We start from the raw sequence: 27,139 nt of genomic DNA, 5'->3' as shown, positions 1-27,139 counted from the left end.
ACCAGGTGTAAGTTTGTTATGAAGTGAACCACTCAATGGTTACTTTACCAGGGGTAAGTTCATTAAGAAGTGAACCACTCAATGGTTACTTTACCAGGGATAAGTTCAACACAATGCTGGACCATCAACCTGCGTGAAGCATCGCGACATGTGAAGCAAGGTTTGAAAGATTGTACTGTTTTGTATTATGTTTTTTGTCACAGCAGATTTCTCCGTGTGAACTTTGAGCAACTCTCCCTTGGGAGAACGTGTCAGCACAGTACAGGGGCACTCAATTGTTTTTTTTCTCTCTCTCTCTTTTTCTCTTCAAGTCTGTTTTACTCAGGGGGTTTTCTACAGAATTCTAGCCAGGGACAACCCCTTTGTTGCCGTGGGTTCTTTTATGTGCACTTAGTGCATGCTGCTTACGGGAAACCTCACTATGTTGTACCATCTGAAAGACTAGCACCCCGACCACCACTCAGCCCTGAAATGGCTACTTTGCAGTTGGCTGGGCTATGAACAAAATGATTTGATCTGACCCCCACTGAAGGTCCCGTGGACGGGGAGGCAGTACAAATCCTGGTCCGTATATGGGGCTCAAACCCACGGACACTTCCTGGTCATGCACATTACCACTGGGCCACTGCTCCACCTCCGGCATGTATTCATTCATTCATTCATTCATGTACTTCCCTCATCAGGTCGTTTATTCTTCACATTGGAGGGGTATATATTGTAACAGATGAACAACACTAAGCCTTCATGTGGTAACTGATCATGTTTAATTAACATGTTTCACTCATTTTCAATTGTGTGCTTAACTCACTTCCACTCATCAACATTTTGATAAACATGGTTCACTTATTTTTCAATTGTGTGCTTAACTCACTTCCACTCATAAACAGACACACATATATTCTCAATGAAACAAACACACACATGTATACTCCTTAATCCGGGTAGAGCAACACAATAAATAGGAGCAAGAATGACTGAGATGTAGACACACACTTGCGGATACACGCACATGCATTTACTTGAACTAACAAGCACTTGCATTCAAACAAATACTGCATATATACATCCATTGCATATACCCAAATATAAACTCCACACAGGGTTTAACCCACTCTGGATGATGGGCCCTGATCGAGGCCCTACTGTTTACAACTGTTTCAGACGAAGGAGCCCAATCGGGGCTTTAGAAAGTTTTGAATTTTAGGAGGGGCACCTAATTTGCATAATGACATCATAAGCTAAGAATATCTTAACCGACCTTTCTACTCTCCACTGCGACCAATAAATGCAGAGTGTCTTGCTGTGCTCACAAGCAGGAGAGTTATATTCCAAGTGACTGGTTCATGTGAACGGTGCGTGTAAACAATGGCGTGTGACCCAGTTCTGAATTCAATCTGTTTCAAACTCTGTGCTTTTCCTGGATTCATTTACAATCAGTGTGTGCAAATTTCAAACAAAAAATATGGATACTTTCATCATCTCACTGGATACTTTCATCATCATCTCGCTGGATACTTTCATCATCACCTCGCTTGATACTTTCATCATCATCTCACTGGATGATAGCATAAGAAGGGAGGAAGTTTTATAGTTTGTACCCCAACTAACTGGTTATGTTACTGATCAGTTTGGAAGTTTTCAGTTCATGACAAATAAAACTGCACGCAGGAAAAAATACAAAAAAAAACAAAAAACTGGTGGCACTGTAGTATAGCGATGCGCTCTCCCTGGGGAGAGCAGCCCGAATTTCACACAGAGAAATCTGTTGTGACAAAAAGAGAAATACAAATACGATACAAATACAAATACAGTGTCCCTGAGTCGGCACCATCAGCATGTCACAAGCAGTCAGGATTAAATATATATATATTTTTCTCCTGTGTGAGCTGCACAGCAGGATCAGAGGATACCCTCTGTTCAAGTCGTGGGTTTGTTCAACACTCGCTCCACCTCTGCAATGATGGTCGGCACCTCAGCCATGGCCCCTTTGCCTGCACACCCAGGTCGCCCCAAAATATGTCACACAGGTTGTATCAAACTATGTCACACAGGTCGCCCAAAAATATGTCACACAGGTTGTATCAAACTATGTCACACAGGTCGCCCAAAAATACGTCACACAGGTTGTATCAAACTATCTCACACAGGTCGCTCAAAAATGTGTCACGCAGGTTGCGTCAAACTGTCTCACACAGGTCGCTCAAAAATATGTCACGCAGGTTGTATCAAACTATCTCACACAGGTCGCTCAAAAATGTGTCACGCAGGTTGCGTCAAACAGTGTCACACAAGTTGCACAAAAATATGTCACAGGGGTCGCACAAAAATGTGTCACGCAGGTTGTATCAAACTGTGTCACACAGGTCGCACAAAAATATGTCACACAGGCTGCACAAAAATACATCACACAGGTCGCATCAAATTATGTCACACAGCTTGCATCAAATTATGCCACACAGGTCGCACAAAAATATGTCACACAGGCTGCACAAAAATACATCATGCAGCTTGCATCAAATTATGCCACACAGGTCTCACAAAAATATGTCACACAGGCTGCACAAAAATACATCACGCAGGTCGCATCAAATTATGTCACACAGCTTGCATCAAATTATGCCACACAGGTCACACAAAAATATGTCGCGCAGGTCACATGGTGACATCACACAGCTTGTGTAAAATATTTCACGCTGGTTATGCACCATAATGTCAGGTCTCATGAAGTCATGTTCTATAGGTTACATAAAAAGGCTACATAGAATGTTACAAAGGTTACATAACATTAATTACACATGTTGCATAAAATGTTACAAGGTTACATAAAATCATACCACAGGTTACATAAAATCAGGTCTCACAGGTTCCAAAAAATCATGTCACAGGTAACATTAGATCAGGTCAGAAAGGTTACATAAAACTGTGACACACAAGTTACAATGTCAGAATGATGTCACACAGGTTTCATAAGATTTTTTCACATCAAACTATGCCCTTCAGGAACTTGCCCTATTTACATCCGTCCATTTCAAGATGTTACAAAATAAAGCAGAATTGCTGATGAAAATACCCACCCCCAATTCTGGGGGTAGAGTACCTTGTAAACACCTACCTCCCATTCTGAAAAAAAAAAAGAAAGAAACAAAGAAAAGAAAATTATCATGAACGAATAATAACTTATTTGCTGTTTGTGACTGTATTGCTTTACAAAGAGGCACATAGTTAGATCTAGAGGTAAAGAACAGAATGGTGGCATGAGATGTGGAAGTGTCACTGAAAAACCAAGTGAGAATGAGACATTAGACCATGACGCTGCGTCTCGAAAAACCAAGTGAGAGTGAGACATTAGACCATGACGCTGTGTCTTGAAAAACCAAGAGAGAATGAGACATTAGACCATGACGCTGTATCTTGAAAAACCAAGACAGAATGAGACATTAGACCATGACGCGGTGTCTTGAAAAACCAAGTGAGAATGAGATGTTTGTCCATGATGCAGTGTCTTGAAAAACCAAGTGAGAATGAGATGTTTGTCCATGATGCTGTGTCTTGAAAAACCAAGAGAGAATGAGACATTAGACCATGACGCTGTGTCTTGAAAAACCAAGAGAGAATGAGACATTAGACCATGACGCTGTGTCTTGCAAAACCAAGAGAGAATGAGACATTAGACCATGACGCTGCGTCTCGAAAAACGAAGTGAGAGTGAGACATTAGACCATGACGCTGTGTCTTGCAAAACCAAGAGAGAATGAGACATTAGACCATGACGCTGTGTCATGAAAAAGCAAGAGAGAATGAGACATTAGACCATGACGCTGTGTCTTGCAAAACCAAGAGAGAATGAGACATTAGACCATGACGCTGCGTCTCGAAAAACGGAGTGAGACATTAGACCATGATGCTGTGTCTTGAAAAACCAAGAGAGAATGAGACCTTAAACCATGATGCTGTGTCTTGAAAAACCAAGAGAGAATGAGACATTAGACCATGACGCTGTGTCTTGAAAAACCAAGAGAGAATGAGACATTAGACCATGACGCTGTGTCTTGAAAAACCAAGTGAGAATGAGACATTAGACCATGACGCTTTGTCTTGAAAAACCAAGAGAGAATGAGACATTAGACCATGACACTGCGTCTCGAAAAACGAAGTGAGAGTGAGACATTAGACCATGATGCTGTGTCTTGCAAAACCAAGTGAGAATGAGACATTAGACCATGATGCTGTGTCTTGAAAAACCAAGAGAGAATGAGATATTAGACCGTGAGATGTTTGTCCATGATGCAGTGTCTTGAAAAACCAAGTCAGGAGACATTAGTCCATGAAGCAGTGTCTTGTTTCAGTGACTGCTTTGTTCTCACACCAAGTCTAACCAGTGCTGTATGGTGAAACCAGGTAAAGGAATGCGCTTAAGTACCCAGGAAACGCCCATCCCTAACTTTCGGGTGAAGTTTGTACAAAATAAGGGTGGCCGCTTACAAGGTACTTTTCAATACCAGTCAGAATCGCAGGACAGTCTCAGCTGACCAAAAACTAAATTTATCTCACGTTCATGTCAAAGCACTAAGGTATTTAAAAAGATCCTGATAAAAACAACTGTGGTTGTGAACAGTTTTCAGTGTGGCTAAAAGAGTTTAACTCATTCAGCCCTGTGCCCTGGCAATGGCCTAGCATCAAAATTTGATTCATTAAAATGGTGTACATGTTCCAGCATATGCACAAACAGCACACACAGGGAGCCAGGTTTTATATTATTTCCAGATGTGTCCCCATGTATCAGTTTGAAGGGGAAAAAAAACATTTTAATTCAGTATATTTTCTTTGTTTCTCTGTATCAGTATGGCCGGGGAACCTACCAAGGCTGTGAACTCCCCGAGGTTGAGTGGGTTAACTCTTTCCATACGAACGGCGAAAGAGACGACGTTAACAGCGTTTCACCCCAATTACCATCATCAAAATATTGCAAGCGGAAGGCTCTTATACTGAAGATGTGAATGTTGACAAAGAATACCACAATTCTGACGACGGAAGCTAAAGGTTGGGTCATTCAGACACCCTCTGGACATCCGAGGGGTCTGTGTAGAGGAGAAGAGAGGACTGGCCGTACTGAGTGAGTTAAGCCAGTTTCAGACACAGTGTTTCCTGTGAATATTTGATTGTAACATGGAGGAGGAGGGTGCTGTGTTTTATTCTAGCTCTGTTGGTCAAAACCACATTTTTTGTTATCTATATCCTCTCTTCCACCATCACCTCCGCCTGCATTTTTTTGGTTTCCTGTATTCCCCCACTCCTCTTTTTCTTCTGTTGGAGTTGAGATTTGTATATGTATTTGTATTTCTTTTTATCACAGCAGATTTCTCTGTGTGAAATTCGGGCTGCTCTCCCCAGGGAGAGTGCGTCGCCATACTACAGCGCCACCCAATTTTTTTGTTTTTTTCCTGCGTGCAGTTTTATTTGTTTTTCCTATCGAAGTGGATTTTTCTTCAGAATTTTGCCAGGAACAACCCTTTCGTTGCCGTGGGTTCTTTTACGTGCGCTAAGCACATGCTGCACACGGGACCTCGGTTTATCGTCTCATCCGAATGACTAGCGTCCAGACCACCACTCAAGGTCTAGTGGAGGGGGAGAAAATATCGGCGGCTGAGCCGTGATTCGAACCAGTGTGCTCAGATTCTCTCTCGCTTCCTAGGCGGACGCGTTACCTCTAGGCCATCACTCCACGACATCTTCTTAATGTTACCTGTATACCCTATCCCTGTCTTACTCCTCTGTTGGAGTCAAAGCAGGACATTTTATGTTCATGTATACCCCCCTACCTCTGACATGTTTTGTGCTAACTGTACCCCCCTTCCTCCAACCCCTTATTTTCCTCTGCTGGCAGTCAAAACAAGACATGTTTAGTGCTAACTGTATCCCCCTCCCCCACCCCTGAAATTTCCTCTGCTGGCAGTCAAAACAGAACATGTTTAGTGCTAACTGTATCCCCCTGCCCCACCCCTGAAATTTCCTCTGCTGGCAGTCAAAACAGAACATGTTTAGTGCTAACTATCCCCCTCCCCCACCCCTGAAATTTCCTCTGCTGGCAGTCAAAACAGAACATGTTTAGTGCTAACTGTATCCCCCTCCCCCACCCCTGAAATTTCCTCTGCTGGCAGTCAAAACAGGGCTTTAATCCATTCAATCCCAGTGGGGGGGGAGGGCGAGGGGGGGGGGTCACAGTCTCGGTAGGTTCCCCTGCCATACTGATGCAGAAAAACGAAGAAAATGTACAAAAAAAAAAAAAGAGAGACCGTTTTTTCCCCTCCAAACTGACACATGGGGGACACAGCTGGAAATACTGTAGGAGTGGGTTCCCTTTGCCTGCATACATATATATCTATATATATATATAGAGAGAGAGAGAGAGAGAGAGAGAGATCTTGGTAGTCAATCCCATGATAAAAAAAAATCTGGACACCGCACCATGACCTGTTGGGCTCACTGGATGATGCATGTGGTGCGATTATAGGTTAAATATCAAATCCAGGCCCAGATACCACTACTCAAGCAAAGAGACATTTCCAATCACCAAGCAACTGTTAAAAATAAAAGTCCCTGCCGAGCAACTGGAAATGTCTCCATCCATCAGTAGTGGTTTCTCTCTGATTCGCAGTCAAGAGAGAGTAGCAAGCCCGATGAGCACTTCCAAGTGCGAAACAGCTGTCACTTGCTGTGCAAACCAACCTTCCTTTTGGAAGTACATTGGACCAACATGGGCAAAATGAGAGCTTTTTTAACCACCACCCCACCCCAAACACAAATACAGTTTTAAAGGTTAAAATTTTAACCAAGACTGGTTTTTTTTGGTGTGTTCTCCATCACATTAAGAAAAAAACAAAGACATTTGGACCTGGATTTAATATTCTCTCTCTCTCTCTCTCTCTCTCTATATATATATGCAAATGTAGGAACATGAACTCCATTTTCATAAAATGAATTTTGATGCCTGGGCAATGCTCAGGCGCAGGGATGAGTGAGTTAAAAAAAAAAAAAAAAATTTTTCAATTTTTCTTCTTTTTTTTTTTTTAAACGATTATTTGATAAGTGAAGTACCTGTGTCACCGCATGCCAGTTTCTTGATGACGGAGGGAATTTCCGTGTAGCCGAACCCCCGCAGCGTGTGGATGTGCTGTGCCGTCAGTGGGTGGTGCCACATGTGGGTGTTCATGGCCGGGGCAAACAGTAGTGGTCGCTGGACATCCCAGGCCCGCACTATACACGTCTGTCACGGTCAGTGGGTTTTTATTATCATTATCATCAGTATTATTATTATTATTATCATTGTTAATATCATCATCATCATTATTATTATTGTTATTACTATTATCTTTATCATCATTATCATTATTATCATTATTATTAATATTTTTATTATTGTCATCATTATTATTATTATTACTATCATCATTATAACTACTATTATACTGAATTATTATTATTCTGTCAAGTTTAGTTTTGTAGTGGTAGTAGTAGTAGGCATAGCAGTAGTATAGACTATTATTGTTCTGTCAAGTTTAACTGTTTATTCTTATTATCATTTCTATCATTATCATCATTGTCGTTACTATCATTATCATCACCATCATCATCATTATTATCAGCATCATTATTATTACTCGCATTATTATCAATATCAGCAGCAGCATTACTGCCATTGTTATTATATTGTTCTTGTTGCAGTCATGTTCTTATTATCATTATCATTATAAATACTTATATAGCGCCTATTCTCAGTCAGAGACCAAGCTCTGAGCGCTTTACAAACATGGAGTCATTAGCTCAGCAAGCTGCCTACCTGCGTAGAGCTAACTTAACTAAGAGTTTGTCATTCATTTCCTGTCAGGCTTAAGTCACATGCACACTGACTGACTGAAACCATTTATTGTCAGATTAACTGTTTGTTGTACTGACATTTTCGCAACCATTTGAATAAAATATTAACTGAGCAACACAAGGAAATTCTGATTTGAGGAAGGTATGATTTAAAAACAACAACAAAAAAAACAACAACAAAAAAACAACAACAAACAAACAAACATATTTAACAAATCAAGGTACCAAATTTCATTAATATCATTATCTCCAAAAAATATTCTAAAGCACCCACATACTCACATACGTTTCTCCCCCACCCTCTCTCTACATACATCCATGCATGCACACAAATGCCCATTATAATTCCCCTACCTCATTCCCCTGCCCACTCACTCACACACACACACACACACACACACACACACACATACACACACACACACTCACACTGTCTCTCACTCTTTCTCATCAAATTAAGGTTTCGTAATGTAATCAAGACGACATATTACATGTTAGGGTCGAACAGTTCCACTAATTAGAATAATGGGAACTTTGCTCTACAAGTAAATCTGACGCTATCACCCAAAACGAAACACTACTTTGGATTAAATAAAACAGAGGGGAACCTCTGCAACAGAAAGGGGATGAAACAAATTAGAAAAACCGACCAATTGGATGGCTTTTAATTAGGTCAACTGCGGTTTTTGTCAGAGACCAACCATTTTCTTTGCTAGGGTGAAAAACGCTGGACATGACTAATGGAAGATTAAAGGATGTAATCATATCATGAAGGGGTTTGAAATGTAAATGTGTATCTGGACATTCGAGCAAAAAATGTGGGATGTCATGGGTCTTACCACAAATACATAGTGGTGACGGTTTCAAAAATCTGCATAACCATGCATTAGTTCTTAGCCTGTGTGTCAAGTTTCTTGTGGAAATTGATCCTGGGGGGTTAGTGCCTTTTCTTGCTGGAAGAGAGAGATCCCACCAGAGCTTCTTTTTTGAGTTTTCTAAGAACTGTTTCTGTCTGAAATTCCAGATATATGTTGAGAGAATAGTACAGGCTTCAGAAACAGAAATAGGAATATTGTGATTGATTGAATCTGAATTGTTCGATGCCGCTTCCTTGGCACAAAAATCGGCCATTTCGTTGCCACGAAGATTAGAATGTCCAGGAACCCACAAGAGTGAAATGTCGGAGCCTCGCATAATTAACTGGTGGATTAAATGCAAAATTTCGTACATAATATCTGCTCGTTCAGATGAAGATTGATTATCACATGCACACACACACACACACACAGTAACAGTTTCAGGGTGTCAAAGCATGCAGACTGATCTGAACAGTCTACATCACTTCTGCTTTAAAAAAGGAAACACAGACCAGACACTCAAATTACGTATGCATGATAGTCAGCCATGTCTGACTATGACCATCAGAACAGCAGTGGAGGCAAAGTGGAGCTGTGTTGACTATCAATGTGAGAATTTCATAATAATAATAATAATAATGGTATTTATATAGTGCTGAATCTTGTGCATAGACAAATCAAAGCGCTTTCGCACCAGTCATTCTCACGCACGCATAAATCTAAAACTGGAGAAACTGAAGACAAGGAAGAGGCAGGGAAGGGAGGCTATTTCGGGAACAGGTGGGTTTTAAGGCCAGCCTTGAAAAGCTGAGTGTGGAGACCTGAAAAAGCGAAAGAGGAAGTTCATTCCAATTGCAAGGTCCAGAGACAGAGAAAGAACGGCGGCCAACAGTGGAGAGTATCTTGCCCAAGTTACATCCGCACTCTCTTAGTCAAGAGGACTTTATGGCAGTCGGTGCTGGGATGGTCCACTAATGCCAACTTGCACCCAAGGCTGCAGTGCTAAAAGCCAGTGCAATACTGACTCCTGATTTGAGAGTCATAGTCCTTCACAAAAGATTAAGCTGTAAATGAATTCCCATTGCAGTGTAGGAACCATTTATCATACAGCTCTCACTTTGCTGTTGGCCCAACTGTCAATCTCTGATATAAGCCAAGCAAGCCGGGCAGATCCTCACAGTAACCACTGGTAAAAGTGAAATTTCTTTTTCAGAATCTGTCTGCAACTTGGGTGACATGTTTGACAACAAGCTATGTATGAAACGTCATGTCGGTAAAATCTGTCAGGATGCCTACATTGGACTGAGAAGACTTCGCAACAGTCCGTCGCTACCTCACTGTTCTGGTCACCAAACTCTTGACATCTCTTGTTCTGTTGTCTCGATTATACCAGTTCTCTTCAGGCTGGCATCCCTATCTCCTTCAAAACCTCCAGAAAATCCAGAAGTGTGTCCCAAGGCTAATGTTTAAAACATCTAGACAACAGCCAATAAAGAAAGTCCCACATGTAGCGCGCGCGCACACACACACACACACACACATATATAAGGAGACAGAGAGAGAGAAAAGAAAAAAAAAAGTGCTCCATGGACTTGCATGCAACTGGGGCCATTAAAATAAAAAAAATTAAAAAAGCAAACCTACACAAACCATGGAATGATGGCCTAGAGGTAACGCGTCCACCTAGGAAGCGAGAGAGAATCTGAGCACGCTGGTTCGAATCACGGCTCAGCCGCCGATATTTTCTCCCCCTCCACTAGACCTTGAGTGGTGGTCTGGACGCTAGTCATTCGGATGAGACGATAAACCGAGGTCCAGTGTGCAGCATGCACTTAGCGCACGTAAAAGAACCCACAGCAACAAAAAGGTTGTTCCTGGCAAAATTCTGTAGAAAAATCCACTTCGACAGGAAAAACAAATAAAATTGCACGCAGGAAAAAATACAACAAAATGGGTGGCGCTGTAGTGTAGCGACTCGCTCTCCCTGAGGAGAGCAGCCCGAATTTCACACAGAGAAATCTGTTGTGATAAAAAGAAATACAAATACCATTGTAACTCCTCCATTTGATAAACTACACTGGCTGTCCATATCTCACAGGATACATTACAAACCAGCAACCATGTATCTAAATGTCATAAACCACACTGCACGCATATACTTTTATGACGTACTTTCAATGTCAACTCTTCCTAGATCTTTATGCTGGGCTGATAGTGCTGATAGTTCCAGAAATACAACAACAAAAATGTCCAAGGTCAGCACTCTTTCTCCTGTCTTGGCCCAATGGTGTGAAACAAACTGCCCTTCTCAGTTCATTTCATGAATTCCCCAGTTCAGTTCATAAATGTCTCTTAAAAGACATGGTCAGTGACAGTCATAAGTCAGTGATGGTCAGTGGTGGTCAGCGACGGTCAGTGACAGTCGTAAGTCAGTGACGGTCAGTGGTGGTCAGCGATGATCAGTGGTCAGTGACCATCACTCACCAACAGGTTGTCGCAAATGCCGGCGGCCAGTTTGGCTAGAGTGTTGGCATCCAGAGGGGCGATGACCATCATGTCTGCCCACCGCCGTAGTTCTATGTGCAGCACTGGGTCACCCAGGTTACTCCAAGACTGCAGGCAACATCACACACATTACTCCATGACTGCAGGCAGTATTACATTATTTCATGACTAAAGGCAACATCACACACATTACTCCATGACAAAAGGCAGTAACACATTACTCCATGACTGCAGGCAGTATTACATTATTTCATGACTAAAGGCAACATCACACACATTACTCCATGACTAAAGGCAACATCACACACATTACTCCATGACTGCAGGCAGTATTACATTATTTCATGACTAAAGGCAACATCACACACATTACTCCATGACTAAAGGCAACATCACACACATTACTCCATGACTGCAGGCAGTATTACATTATTTCATGACTGCAGGCAGTATCACATTATTTCATGACTAAAGACAACATCACACATGTTTCTCCATGACTAAAGGCAACATCACACACATTACTCCATGACTAAAGGCAACATCACACACATTACTCCATGACTAAAGGCAACATCACACACATTACTCCATGACTGCTGGCAGTAACACATTACTCCATGACTGCAGGCAATATCAACACATTACTCCATGACTGCAGACAGTATCACATTATTTCATGACTGAAGTCATTATCACACGCAGTACTCCATGACTGAAGTCAGTATCACACAACATCACACATATTACTCCATGGCTGCAGGCAGTATCACACAAATTACTCCATGACTGCAGGCAGTATCATACACATTACTCCATGACTGCAGACAACATCACATTACTCCATGACTGCAGGCAGTATCACATTATTTCATGACTGCAGGCAACATCACACAAATTACTCCATGACTGCAGGCAGTATCATACACATTACTCCATGACGGCAGACAACATCACATTACTCCATGACTGCAGGCAGTATCACATTATTTCATGACTGCAGGCAACATCACACAAATTACTCCATGACTGCAGGCAGTATCATACACATTACTCCATGACTGCAGACAACATCACATTACTCCATGACTGCAGGCAGTATCACATTATTTCATGACTAAAGGCAGTATCACATTATTTCATGACTAAAGGCAACATCACACATGTTTCTCCATGACTGCAGACAGTATCACATTATTTCATGACTGCAGGCAACATCACACAAATTACTCCATGACAAAAGGCAACATCACACAAATTACTCCATGACTGCAGGCAGTATCATATTATTTCATGACTAAAGGCAACATCACACAAATTACTCCATGACTGCAGGCAGTATCATATTATTTCATGACTAAAGGCAACATCACACAAATTACTCCATGACTGCAGACAACATCACATTACTCCATGACTGCAGGCAGTATTACATTATTTCATGACTAAAGGCAACATCACACACATTACTCCATGACTAAAGGCAACATCACACACATTACTCCATGACTAAAGGCAACATCACACATATTACTCCATGGCTGCAGGCAGTATCACACATATTACTTCATGACTGAAGTCATTATCACCCATATTACTCCATGACTGAAGGCATTATCACGCATATTAATTATCACTCCATGACTGATGGCACTATCACCCATATTACTCCATGAGAAAGCGCAATATCACACATGTTCCTCCATGACTGAAGGCAATATCACAGATATTACTTCATGACTGAAGTCAGTATCTATATCACTCCATGACTGAAGGCAGTATCACACAATATCACACATATTACTCCATGAATGAGGGCATTATAACACACACACAATTCCATGACAGAAGGCAGCATCACACATATTGTTCCATGACTGCAGTCATTATCACAAATATTATTCTATGACTGAAAGCACTGTCACACAAAATCCCTTCTATTGCATTTTTACAGATATTTCAGGCAGGTACACCTTTTTATTTATCGAGTTTACTATCTACTTGAAACATTTTTTGTTGTTCTTTTCAATAGAAAAACGACAAAAGTGCAGTTACAAATGAATTATTATCATACTCACTTCCCATTCATCTTCATCTGTGTATACACGACAGTTGACTTTTTCTGCATCAAAAAAGTGCCTGGAGTGTTTCGTTGATACTAGCTGAACTTCTGGCTGAAACAAATTTAATGAAAAAAACTTCTTGAGATAATGCATTCATAAAACAGTAGACAATCAGATATGACAATATTCAAGAAAACACACACACACACACACACACACACACACACACACACACACTGAAATATGCACACACACACACACACACACACACACAACACATGTGCATGCACACACACAGAGCACATTATTGTATATTGCAGTAATAAATGATTTACCTAAGTCATTATACAGACCAAGCTTAGACCCAGCATTCAATATGCAAGTTCTTGAAATGCAAGATGAGTGTGGAGACTTCAACTTTATCCTCTGCAGAACTAACTTTCAGGCACCTATGTCGTAATTTGTCATTTTGAACATTCACATATATGTGCAGGTGGCACTGTGGCACAATCAGCATTGGACTTCTGATCCAGTGACTGGGGCTCATGGCCCTGTTTCAGCATATTTCCTTGGGAAAGGTGCTTTACTCCACTTTTCTCCACTCCACCCAGGTGTCAATGGGTATCGGACTTTGACGGAGGAAGAATAAAACAGAGGAAGGAGCGGACAGGTCCATGCCTTCCTATGCCAAGCCCTTGACACAGTGAATGATCATGATTTCACTGCCCCTATTGCTGTAAAAGGTTGCGGGACCTTTAACTTTAAAAAAATGTATGCACCTCTGAGAGACCGCACCAGCAAAGAGAATGTCAGCATTTGGAAAACACCTCCCCTCTCCCAGAAACACCTTCCCTCTCCCAGAAACACCTTCCCAAAAACACCTTCCCTCTCCCAGGAATAAACGATAAAGTGTAACAGCAAAGAGAATGTCAGCATTAGAAACACCTTCCCTCTCCCAGGAATAAATGATAAAGTGTAACAGCAAAGAGAATGTCAGCATTAGAAACACCTTCCCTCTCCCAGGAATAAACGATAAAGTGTAACAGCAAAGAGAATGTCAGCATTAGAAACACCTTCCCTCTCCCAGAAACACCTTCCCTCTCCCAGGAATAAACGATAAAGTGTAACAGCAAAGAGAATGTCAGCATTAGAAACACCTTCCCTCTCCCAGGAATAAACGATAAAGTGTAACAACAAAGAGAATGTCAGCATTAGAAACACCTTCCCTCTCCCAGGAATAAACGATAAAGTGTAACAGCAAAGAGAATGTCAGCAATTAGAAACACCTCCCCTCTCCCAGGAATAAATGATAAAGTGTAACAGCAAAAAGAATGTCAGCATTTGGAAACACCCCCCCTCTCCCAGAAACAATGATAAGGTATAACATTCAATGAGTAAATTTTTACCTGGCAAGGTAAATTGGCCAGTCCGTCTACAAGCATTGGAATTTTGACTGAGGCAACACTGCCTGTACAGCCAACCAACACCTTAGGCATCATGGAATGGACAGATCAGACAGGAATCTCTGCAAAATTAAAGTAGATAAACACAAAATGTGCAAGAAACATAATGCTTACATATGTCTGAGGTGCTCACAAGAATGGAGAAACAAATCACTCCACAGTTTTGTTTATTGCTCATGTTGTGCGGACGTTTGTATCAACTGATATCTGGTGCAAGTGCAAGGAGAGGTACATTATTTGACAAGCTTGTCCCTGAACCCCCCCACCCCCTTCCACCTTTTTTTGTTTGTTTGTTTGTTGTTTTTTTGGTTTTGTTTTTGTTTGCTGCCTCATCATGTGCCATATTAGTGTGGCATAAACCCCAGACTGCTCATTATCAACCCCCCCACCCATTAGTCTTCAAACTTCCTTGAATCTGAAACTACCTCAATGTACACAGGATTCCACCTACAAACCACCTACTGATGATGACATTTACTTCATCAAGGAGCCAGACAGTGAACATCCCCCTCTTGTAGTGCAAGCCTCCATGTCTTTCCCCCAATGTCTGTTCCCATGAACCAGCCAGTATTAAAAACCTTGACAGGAACTCTCAGCTAACAATAAGTGGACAGGAAAGCAAAATTGATCACCATGACATCAAGGCATGAATAGATGGGTCATTTTTTTTCTTCTAAAAGTATATGTGATGTTGATGACAATGCCTCTGTGCTACAATTTTGTTAACGAAATGTTTTGGCATATAATTTACACACGCAGCATCCAAGTCCTGCAGGCAAGGGAAAGGTTATGAAAGTGAGGGGTTGAAAGCGGTGGGAAAAAACAAGGCAGATATGGCTAGTATAAGACTATTGAGTTACGTGCATTTTCAGTTTTTCCACTGAATGTGTGAACTGTGTAGTACTAGTAGCAGCTGTGGCAATAGTGTTGGCAAAAGTAGTAATGGGCCAAGCCTAACTAAGCCTTGCAGATATTAAACGCCCAGTTTATCAACATGCGATATTTATAACAATAATGATAATGGAAATATATATTGTCCTCAACACTCAAGGCGCTTAACAATAACTGCAAAAATACCAAAGAAATAATATGGTATGTTGTTTTTCACAAAAAACAACACACACACGTAAACGGGCGCACGCACGCACGCACCCACACACGGAAGACGCTCCCTCTCTCCGTCCTCACACACACACACATCCCACATTTATCCAGTCAGTCAACTGCTTCGTTGAGCATACTTTCTTGAAAATATGCGTGAGATTTAACCTGTGAAGCTCTGCGAATGTACTGAGATATGTTTGACGTCTATCAGGTTTGTGTGTGTGTGTGTGTGTAACTCAAGACATCGGAAGACAAACTGGTTACAAAGTGAGGCGATTAACTGTAGGCAATTTCTTCCCCAAAAAGAATTTCACATTTCTGCCAAAGCCAAAGCTCTCACAGTGAAATCTGTTCAAGTCGTGAGACCCATTGAACACAATACTTCATTAAAATACATGCGTCACATTTGCACGCTTGACTTTTGTGCTTCTTTATACACACAGCAAATAGGACAACGTCGACAAGGTGCAGATCATTTACACACACAGCAGTCCGGACAACGGTCTCTCCTATGAACATCAGCGCTCGTCAGTGAAATTATTCTGTTTCGGTGGCTGTAATCTTTTTTCCACAATTTTTTTTTTCGGACAAAGATTCACAGAATCGCCGGGATACTTTTTTTTTTTATACACCGGGAAGTAAAATTAGAATACCATTCTGGACATCAGTTGACCATTTAAGACCAAAATAACATACGCCGGGCAGAACAATATTCATAAACACATCGATCGATTCCATATCAAAGCTTTGTCTTGTACAATGCTTACGTAAGGTTCCCATTTCTGAACAAATTTGTTATGTTGTATGTTGCTGGTGGTGAACGGAGCACAATCCAGCGATGCCACGGTGAATGTGAAATCAGGCGTGCCCCAGGGATCTGTGCTCGGACCCAACCTCTTCCTGGCATACATAAATGACCTGCCAACACCAAGTACACTCTCCACGGCCACATCCTTGAACGAGTGTCCTCAGTAATGAACCTCGGGGTCACCCTACAGTCAACTGAACCCAGGCTGTCCTGGGGAGTCCATGTGGACAATGTTTGTGCAAGGGCCAACAGAATGCTGGGCTTCAGTCCTGAGAAGGAACTTGAAGACAAAGGACTGAGCTAGTGTACAATGCCATAGTTAGGCCCATTATGGAGTACGCTTGCACCGTTTGGGACCTGCATACTGACAAGCTGACCAACAAGCTGGAGAAAACCCAGCGAAGAGCAGCCCGCCTCGTCCTGAACCGGCACAGAAACACATCCAGTGTTGCCGATATGCTGGATCAACTCCAGTGCACCTCCCTTCAACAACGCCGCCGCACTAGCCTACTTGCCATGCTGTTCAAGATACAGAGCGGCCTGGCATCATGCGTAAGGTGTGACAGCCTGAGACTCAAACCCCTGGCTGCAAGCAACAGAATACATACCACACAAATCAGTACCAGCGGATCACATGCCGTACAGATTACAGAAGCTGCTCTTCTCTCCCCCCGCCCGCCCCCCATACCCCCCGTCCCCGAACCATCCGTGACTGGAATGCCCTCCCCGCTGAGACCGCCCAGTCCTCCTCCTCAGTTGGACACCTTCATCCCCAAAGTGTCCAGATCACAGTAAACACTAAATCCCTCTGCCTTTTTTCTTTCTTCGGTATTGTGACGATTTGCGGGCCTGCAGCTTCACTTAGGTTGCTGCAGGGCCATGGGCCTGAACTGAGGCCTGAGTGCAGCTCTGCATGCAGCTGTGCCGGCCTTAACCATCAGGGCCAAAATCCTTCCAATCCCCCCCTTTAAAATTTTTTTTAAAAATTTAGGGCCAAAAACCCTCTTTTCTCTCTCCCTTTCTACGCTGCGCACCTCCCACATGTCAACAATAGCCGCATTAATAAAATAAAGGTAACTAGTTGTGCTGTGGACAGAACTCTGCGAGAGGAGCGAGTAAGGAATAACGGAAGGTTCCCAAAGGACTCGTCCATATCATGGTCATGTACGTTTGTCCCCATACAGTGATGTCCTGAGAGTGACTTGTGTGTAATCCACTTTAGCTTACAGCACAGTCATCCCTGGGTATGTATCGGCCGAGCGACCTTAGACAGGAAATCCCACTGGCAATGATGTGCACCATGCAAGTATACCTTCCATATGAAATTCTGGTTCGCAATATTTTCAGCCTCATGGTTAAAACAGCGCATGTGTGGATTTATTCGCACGCAGACCCCAAAAGACAGGAAACTTCACTCTCGGATCAACGTGACCTTCACGTCTGCTGTACATATAATCTTTCCATTAGACTTCCCTGTGGTTTTGTTGTCAACTTTCAGTGGCGACTTGTTCTGCAAGAATTACCAGCGCTTAAGGTAAACTGTCGACTTGTGCATCGCAGAAAGAACGACGATAAGATGAATGATTCAGTATAATTGCATATTATATGCGTACACGACGACTGGGGCTTTGACAAACATTTCAAGTGAACAGATAGACCATGCACGTTCATGAATGGATTCGTCATCATCTGCGTCGACCGAATGAATGAGAATCTTACAAGAGTGAAGAAAGTTAGTTTTTTGTGTGAAAGTTCATTTTCCCCCACAAAGATTATCAAAGATAAACTGAGTCACAGCGCGTTAAGAAACTTGTCACATAATTGTCCCTTTACAACCCAAATGAGAAAAGCCAAAGGTGAGTCATAAGCTATTACTGTATTTGTATTACTCTTCGACTTCGAGCATCGAATAGTGAATACGTGAAAAAAATGGAAGAAAAAAAAAGGGCGAATCCTGTTCTAATGATCTGGACGACACGACACTCTCACTATATATATATATATATATATATATATATATATATATCTGTATCACTGTGTGTGTGTGTGTTCCAAGCGGTTTTTTTGTGGTTGTGTGTGTGTGTGTGTGTGTGTGGTAACTGCTTACAAGTTACATACAATGAGTGTTAATGTGCATGCATAAGACTGAGTGCTATTTTAGAGGCTGTCCTTGTTAACTGATTTTTTTTCTTTCTCCAGACGAAAAAGTCAGTTTATGATAATAATAATAATAAAAACCCAACAAAATATTCTGCATCAGTGCATGAAATACTTCTTCTTTAAATGCTCTCCTTCATTGTTGAACATTATTGCACTGTACAGAGAGTGAAGGGAAAAAAAAAAGAAAAGAAAAAAAAAAGCAGCAGCAACTGATTAGAGCAGCAGGGACTATTATGAAGGATTTTAGGTCAGGTGATGACATCAAGCAGTGGGACAGGATGTTACATGAGGAGTTTTTGTTACTTTGATGTCCCATCACAGATTTGACAGAACCAGTGAGTTAGGCTTGGACTTCTGATCCAGTGGTCAGGTTCGATCCACATTTTCAGCCTGGTGTTGTGTCCTTGGGAAGGTTTAATATGGTGTAAGGAGAGGCTTGAGCCCTGCCTTCCAGTGCTGAACCCTTGAAACAGTAGATATGATATGAATTCACTGCCTTGGTCGCTGTAAAAGGCTGTGGGATCTTTAACCTGTCACACATATTATGGTGTTTATAAGGCATTCCAGTGAATATTGGTGTGAGGAGGACGACGGGTGCAATAGCCGAGTGGTTAAAGTGTTGGACTGTCAATCTGAGGGTCCCGGGTTCGAATCACGGTGACGGTGCCTGGTGGGTGAAGGGTGGAGATTTTTACGATCTCCCAGGTCAACGTATGTGCCGACCTGCTAGTGCCTGAACCCCCTTTGTGTGTATACGCAAGAAGAAGATCAAATATGCACGTTAAAGATCCTGTAATCCATGTCAGCGTTCGGTGGGTTATGGAAACAAGAACATACCCAGCATGCACACCCCTGAAAACGGAGTATGGCTGCCTACATGGCGGGGTAAAAACGGTTATACACGTAAAAGCCCACTCGTGTGCATACGAGTGAACGTGGGAGTTGCAGCCCACGAACGCAGAAGAAGAAGAAGAAGGTGTGAGGAGGAAAAAGGAAAATCCACTGTAATTTGTTTTGCTTTGAGGAGCAAAGAAAGCTGGGTGATGAGAACAGTGGGTGTTCAGTTGGAATGGGTTGACTGATGCAAGACCCAGTGCTTGCTATTCTTATTAGTCATGCTGTAATGGAACTTGTTTGAACTCAGTGAATTCTGCCCTGGTTTGTCGGTTTCTGGTCTCTGGTCTGAGAAGAACAAGCCCCATTCAACTGTTCTGTCAGTGCGTCAGTTCTGATGGTTGGTAGTGGGGTAGATCTCTGTTGGATGGCCTCAAGGCTGGAGGTATTCTTTATATTCTCCCTTTGAGGTTCCCAGACTAGAGCTGCACATGTTGACAGACCTGAGTTTCTTTGTTACAAAACAAATTATGATGCAATACACTTTTATTAATCCAAATGGAAATTATGTATGCATCTGAGGCCTCATCTCTCACACAAAGCACTCCACTAGCCAACAGCTAAGTCTGACACACATGAACATGACAATGGCCCAACCAAAAGGTCAAAATGTAAAAATATTAAGCTGAATAAATAAGAACATGAAATTCAAGAAGCACAGCTTGTAATGGTGGTGGAGCTGATTCTCAGGCTTCAGTGGAACAGCTGTAAAGTCCTGTTGGGCAACATTCACACCAAGCCCAGCCAGTTGCTGACAGCCTGACACAGCAACACACTTCAGTCAGACACAGCCAGTTGCTGTTGGCTGCAGCACTCTCCAGATGAAAGAAATAAATTTTGGGGAATCATGCTGTTAGTATCATTGAAGTGTTCTGTCCCTTGGACTAGCCACCCATCTCATCTTGTGCACACGACAAATCTAACAGCTGGATGGAGACAGCTGGTGGCCAGTGTGAACACTAGCCTCTGGAAATAGTGGAATACATCATGGCAGAAAAGTACAAAATGATGTGCGCTCTATTCTTGGCCAGCTCCTGTTAACTGCTGTTCGCAACTGGTAGGGCTTAGTTTGAACGAAGCATTAGCTTTGATGGTGATTGGGATGATTTGAGCATCCCAGGAGACACCGGATATTCATTCATTATTAGCATCCTGTGTCATTCAGTCACATGCGTGCACACACATGGGGGTTTTGAATCCTATTTTGTTTTTGAAGGTTGAAGAGACTAGAGAGGAAAGTTGCTGTGACAGCATGTGTGCGATGGCCAGTGACACACAGTAGAGGAGCCAGGGACGAGGGAGAAAGCATGCCTCAGAAGTGTGCTGTTGCCGGCTGCATCAACAGATCAGACAGCAAAGACAGGTACAGTGCCCTTGCACTTCAGCTTCATTAACTGAAGTCTCCCTGCTCAGTTTCTCTTTTGATTTTTTTCTGTCCTGTGTTAGTTTGTTAGTGTGTGTGTGTGAGTTAGTGCGTAGCTTCAGTCATTCAAATCAAAAACATTTTATTACTGATTAATCCACATGGAAATTAACTTGTCCATTCAGAGGCTCGTTGTAAACACCAACATAACATGATCATGCGCAGCATAAAAAGAGATTAAAACTAGTCAAATACGAATTCTCAGTAGCTGACGATAGACTAAAACAAATATTCCCCCCCTCACACTCATACACAAGTTAAGACAATAGGGTATTGCACAGCAATATTTACAAATAAAAACATCCAACAAGTAAATGGTAGGTAACTAAAATAAAATGCACACACACACACATGCACACACACACATTGGAGTAGAGTAATGAGTGTGAGTTAGTGCATAGTGTGTCATTGGAGTCATGTGTGTTTGTATATATGTTTGTGTGTCTGAGTGTGTGTGTCACTGGAGGAGTGGAGCTGAGTGATGTGTGTGTGTATGTGTGTGTGCCTGCATAGATGCATGTCCTTGTTTAGTGTGTTGCTGTACTGCATAATGTGTGTGTGTGTTACAGCTGGGTGGTGATGCCCCATGTGACTGGGGAGTTGTTCTTCCACAGCTGCCAGGTGCCAGAGCAGCTCCCCATCTGGACCAAGCTGATCAACCACGGCCAACGCAAACCCAGAGACCTCCAGCCCAACGCCAGCGTCTGCAGCAACCACTTCCCCCTGGGCTACCCCTCGCCCCGCAGCCCCTTCCCCACGCTCTACCTGAAGGGCTACGATGAAGACGATGAGTATGTGACTGCCAGGATTTTACGGGACACCATGAACACCGACCACGACTATCTAAAGTTGAGCTACTGCGCTGAAGGGGAGAAACTGAGGGATATCTTGACGGTGTCCTGTGAGGAGGAGGTGGAGGACAAAGCTAGGAAGCCCATGTTGGACGACGCTTCCCCGCCAGGCTGGGCGTGTTCTGTGGCAGACTCTGCGCATGGTGAGGGTCAGCTGACAGGATGCAGGCCCTCCACCACCACCAGCTTGGCTGATCCCCAGAGCTCCAGTTCTGCCCATGGTCTGGTCATTGGTGTGAAGGGGGAGAGAGAGGAACCACGTGCCTCCAGACTTTCCCAGCAGAAAAGGGCACCGGTGCCAGCTGCGGACACGATCCCCTCTCATCTGACAGAGAATTCAGCGGCAGGAGGTCAAAGAATTCGGAGCAGGAAGCGAACAAACAGCCGGGACACGGACCACATCTACAACACCAGGAAGTCCAAGTGCGCAAAGCACACCGCGCCGAAGAAGGTCACGCGCAGAGACACAGACCATCTGTATGACTCCAGGAGGGTGAGAACTGTGGAAAACTCCTGCCCTCCGACCGTCAACAACAGGGATACCGATCACATTTACAACATGCCGAGGACAAAGCTGAATGAACTGAATGCATCTGCAGCTTCGGGTCTGACGGCTGATGTGAACTCACAAGAAAAAGACGGCCAGGAGATGTCAGTGACTGGAGACAAGAGAGTGGTGGACAAGGACCACATGTACCAGCACAGTGTCCGAAAGAACAGGAACAAATCTGAGGTGAGAAGCATGGAAACCAAAACCAGTCAGTCGCACCTGTGCGCTCAGGGCAAGAAACTGTTGAAACGTGAGGGAAGGGACATGGACCACAGGAACGAAGACGGCCACATGAAGAAGGCTTTCACATCATCCGAAGACAACCATCTCCCCAACAAGGCGGTTGTCACGGAGACCGCCACGAGTGCAGCCCACTCTTATCTGATGAGACGCAGCAGAAAAGCCCGGAAAGGGTCGGTGGCGAGGAAGCAGAAAAAATCGCCTGCCGTTTCCAGGGAGCATCAGTGGACAGATGATGGAGCCAGTCAGGTCGAGAGGTCAGCCGTCGCCTGCAGCACGGTCGCCGCCAGCCCAGCGCACAGTGACGAGTCGGACCGCATCTGTGAGGATGACAGTCGCAGGACGGGGGTGTGGCACACTGACCACCGCTACGTCCACTCCCACCCAGACCCCCCTGCCCTCACCACCCCCCAAGGCTACAAACAGGAGCACAGCTACGCCAACTCGGAAGAGGTGCGCTACGATGCCTGCGTCAACTGTTCGCAGTTGGTGCAGCAGCTGATCGGCACCATCCGGCAGCAGGGTGACCACATCGATGAGCTGAAGAAGAAACTGGCAGCTGCCAATGCCCGCAACAAGCAGCTCTCGTCCTTGTTGAGTCACAAGTCTGAGGGCGCCGAGTGAGGGGAGGGGGCGGGGTGGGGAGGGGGGGTGTGTGGCTGGTGGGTGCAGGGGTGGAAGGGGAAGGGTGTGGGTGAAGGGGACAGAACAAGCAACTGAGGTCCTTGTTGAGTCACAGGTCTGACGGCGCCGAGTGAGGGGAGGGGCTGGGGGGTTATTTCAGGACACCCTGTGGGGTGTGTAAAAGTTGTGGGTGTACGGAACTTTGCTGTGTCTCTCCTTTCTCCCTGGTGTTGGGTGGTGATGGTGGGTGTGGTTTGTGTTGTGAAACTTGAGCTTGAAGCAAGTACAGCTTGTGTTGCTTGCGCTCTACAAATGTTGTGTGGCCCACCTATACATGTATACATGAATGTTTGTGTGAGTGTTGCAGTACCGTGTCTTTCGAACAAACCTGAGCAAATGTGTTTAATCCCTTTGATGCCCTGCAAATGTAAGGTCTGTCAACCACCACCACCACCACAATATAGGGCATTCGTGCTTATTTATTATTTTGAAAAAATGATCTATCAAAGTATGAACATGTCTTGAAAGGAGAAAGGATATAAGTGATGGTAGTGACGATGGTTATCTGACTTGATGATAGCAGTGTCAGTGAGAGAGGAATTCTGTTTTATGTCCTGTCACTCTTACAGGTGGCTGTAGACATTTTGTTAAAGTGTCAGTTTTCATGTTTGAATGTTATTGTTTAAAAGGTAGATGGAGAATGGAATCAAAGATGATGATATTTGAAATAAATAAAAGTTCAGTCAAAGAAAATTATTTATTGGATTTTGAAAAAGGGAAGTCCTTAATTTAAGAAGAGAAACAACTGATGAATGCAAAAAGTCCAACACCAGCGTTCCCAGTGGCTTGCGCTGAAACATTTTCATTCAGGTAACAGTCAAAAATCTTGAATGATATGCTTTACTGTTACATCACTAAAATAAAAGCCGTTTAGGCTATGGTGTTGCAGTACAAGATCTTTATTGATTTTTTATATGTTAGAAACCGGAATTTGTTAATGGAACCACAAAGCACAGAAACCATCATGTAATTTATCCTAAAGGATTGATGTCTTGACAAGGTCAAGAGTCAACACATCACAGTGAAGTGTCAAAAACAGACATGTTTTTGTGCATGTTTGTGTTATGATTTTCTTTCTACTGCATTGCAATGCCTAACAGATGCTTTCTGACAAGTACATTATTCAGTATCACATAGTGTCCGTCTTGTCTGAGTTCGATTCCGTTCACGCTTTCTCTCAAGTTAAACTAGAAAATCAAACTGTCTAATCATTTGGATGAGAGGTCCCGAGGTCCCGTGTGCAGCATGCACTTGCCACACTGAAAAACAACCCATCTCATGACAACAAATGTTGTCCTCTTGTAAAATTCAGAAGAAATCCACTCTGATAGGTATAAATACCTAGCAGATGTGGTGTCGCATATATGGATTTGTCTGAACGCAGTGATGCCTCCTTGAGAAACTGAAACTGAAACTAAAAACATCCATTAGGGCTTCTGCATTAGAAAACGTGAATAAAATTTTACTATTTACACTGCCCTCTGGTTCAGTTTATGGCCATGTGGGTGTATTTTTGTTGTTGTTGCTGCTGTTTTTATCAGTGTATTAGAAAATAAAGCAGAGAAGAGGTAGCTGAATTGTTAACAATAAATGATGGATATTGAATTTGAGTACAAATCTATCATGGACCCAAGATAGTTGACGAAGTATCTGTCGGGTTAGTTCTCTCAATCATTCTCTCATAGTTTTATACATGTGTATACTGCACTAGATACTAAGGGTTTGTAAGAACCAAAGAAGTTAGATCCCAAGTGTTGATTATACCTCAAACTTGTTAAAAGTTCTATATACTGTAGGCTGTACATGTATAAAAGATAATTTTTGATGTATTGTTTGTTTGTTTTTTTATTAAAGAACTGGAGTACTTAAAAGGTTTTATTGCAGCCGTAAAACATTTGTTATCAGTATCTTCAAAACATACCTATGTGTAGGCATATGATATAGGACCACACTGTGGAAAGCAAGTACTTCAGCAGAGAGCTAACAAATTCTCCATTTATAATCAGCCAGATGTTATAATACATGCTTGTCCCACTTTTGCTTTTATGCTTTCCACCTTCCTTCCCATTATTCCCTCTGAAAGCCCTCAGTTTGTCTGCTCTTGAAGTACACATTTCCCAGTGTTCAAGCATGAAGTGTTATGGAACTTTGGAAGTTGAGTTTTAAAAAAAGAAAAAGAAAAAAAAAGCAAAAAAAAAAGCAGCATTCTTTGGAATAATGCATTGGATGTGTTTTGTTGTTTTTTTCTTTTGCTACCGCATCTACACTGTTTCAGTGGCACTATTTCCACACCACTCATTCTGAGTCCCCAACACATGAAATATACAGCCACACCGGGGTTCATCTGTTGATGTCCCAGTGTTGGCAGTCCACAATGAACCATCGATGTTAGGTTACCAGGAGGCCACACACCAGAGGAGACCCTGCATTGCTGTTGAGTCACTTTGGTGGTGTTCAGTTGTGCCTTTTCTGATTTAATGCACTTAGCACACAACCTACTAGTACTAAGCCCCCTACTGATGGTAGTAATTGCTTAGTCGCAGAACCAGAGTAGTGAATGTCCCCCTAGACAAAATTTTCTGTTGATTAATGTTACTGTTAATGCTAAGTACTATATGTATATGACTGCTAGTGCTCGTACATATACTATATATTCATGTTTGTACTGGACTACAACCAATAGAACACTAAGTACAAGTTCTGTCACCATCACGTATCTGATATGTAACACAGTATTATAGATTGATTCTGTTACCTGTGTCTGTGTAACTGGTGTTTTCTTTTTCACAGTTCAAGACGGTATGTTCTAGTAACTTCTACTTACACTTGTGACAGTGCCAAAGTAGCAAAGAGACAATTTTTAAGGTGACAGGTGCAGTGGTCGAATGGTTAGTGCACTGGATCCTTGCCCAAGTTTTCTGAGTTCAGTCCCTGGCTTCAGTGCACTGATGGGTTAAGGGTAGAGATTTTTCTCATCCCCCAGGTCAACGTATGCGCATACCTGCTAGTATTTTAACCCTGTTTTGTGTTTATACGCACACAGAAGATTAAATAAGCAGATCAAAGATCCTGTAACCTATGTAAGTGCTTGAAGGGTTATGGAAACAAGAACTTACACAGCATTCACACTCCTGAAAATGGAGTATGGCTGCCTACCTGGCGGGGTAAAAATGGTGATTGTGTAAGATAGACATAAAACCCTGTATGTACGTGTATTTATATTAGTGAATGTTGCATGGGAGTTGCAGCCCACAGATGCAGAAGAAGGGAGCTGAAGGATTGTCCAGTAGACTGTAAGGGTCAGCTATTCAACAAACAGCTTCACAGTTGTTTGACACATGTGTGTAAGTGCATGCTGGTTGAACACACAGCACTTGTTTTTCCCAATCATTAGTATTTGGGAACTTCAGTTTCAGCAATTCAGGGGTAAGCAGATTTTTATTTATTTTTTATTTATTTATTTTTTGTACAGTTTTAAAATTTTGTTTCCAATTTGACAACACATAGAAATTGAATGTTGGGTTAGCAGATTTTAGTAATGTGTAAACTTTTAGTAAAGTCTGCTTGCCACAGTGACACTTTGAATAAATAGAGAAACACACACACACACAAGTGCACACGCATGCATACACTCGTGCACACGCTCACGCATGAGAATGAAG

The 27,139-nt window shown here is 42.7% G+C and overlaps 2 protein-coding genes across 2 annotated transcripts; one reads left to right on the top strand and one right to left on the bottom strand.

The window, feature by feature from the left end:
* Nucleotides 1–745: 745 nt before the first annotated feature.
* Nucleotides 746–16,298, bottom strand: LOC143282398 (phosphopantothenoylcysteine decarboxylase-like). The gene is made up of 6 exons (XM_076588022.1): nucleotides 16,208–16,298; nucleotides 14,707–14,825; nucleotides 13,316–13,411; nucleotides 11,217–11,345; nucleotides 7,096–7,264; nucleotides 746–1,991 (listed from the first exon to the last, which is right to left on the bottom strand). Exons 2-6 carry the CDS (start codon nucleotides 14,797–14,799, stop codon nucleotides 1,918–1,920), a joined length of 561 nt encoding a protein of 186 aa, XP_076444137.1. The 5' UTR covers nucleotides 14,800–14,825; nucleotides 16,208–16,298; the 3' UTR covers nucleotides 746–1,917.
* A 1,837-nt stretch (nucleotides 16,299–18,135) lies between these two features.
* On the top strand, nucleotides 18,136–23,422 carry LOC143282397 (uncharacterized). Its single transcript, XM_076588021.1, has 3 exons — nucleotides 18,136–18,209; nucleotides 20,946–21,092; nucleotides 21,722–23,422. The coding sequence occupies exons 2-3, from the start codon at nucleotides 21,037–21,039 to the stop codon at nucleotides 23,415–23,417; spliced, it is 1,752 nt and encodes a 583-aa protein (XP_076444136.1). The 5' UTR covers nucleotides 18,136–18,209; nucleotides 20,946–21,036; the 3' UTR covers nucleotides 23,418–23,422.
* Nucleotides 23,423–27,139: the final 3,717 nt, after the last annotated feature.

This window comes from Babylonia areolata, chromosome 5 (genome assembly GCF_041734735.1).
Source record: "Babylonia areolata isolate BAREFJ2019XMU chromosome 5, ASM4173473v1, whole genome shotgun sequence".
In the NCBI taxonomy this organism is placed as follows: domain Eukaryota; kingdom Metazoa; phylum Mollusca; class Gastropoda; order Neogastropoda; family Buccinidae; genus Babylonia; species Babylonia areolata.
This window is presented reverse-complemented; position numbering and strand designations above follow the sequence as displayed.

Coding starts and splice junctions, on each gene's coding strand:
- LOC143282398 (XM_076588022.1), bottom strand. CDS start 14,799: ATGATGCCTAAGGTGTTGGTTGGCTGTACAGGCAGTGTTGCCTCAGTC. Junction 7,265..11,216: donor GCATTTGCGACAACCTGTTG/GTGAGTGATGGT, acceptor TGACCGTGACAG/ACGTGTATAGTGCGGGCCTG. Junction 1,992..7,095: donor ACTGGCATGCGGTGACACAG/GTACTTCACTTA, acceptor CTGGGTGTGCAG/GCAAAGGGGCCATGGCTGAG.
- LOC143282397 (XM_076588021.1), top strand. CDS start 21,037: ATGCCTCAGAAGTGTGCTGTTGCCGGCTGCATCAACAGATCAGACAGC. Junction 21,093..21,721: donor AGATCAGACAGCAAAGACAG/GTACAGTGCCCT, acceptor TGTGTGTTACAG/CTGGGTGGTGATGCCCCATG.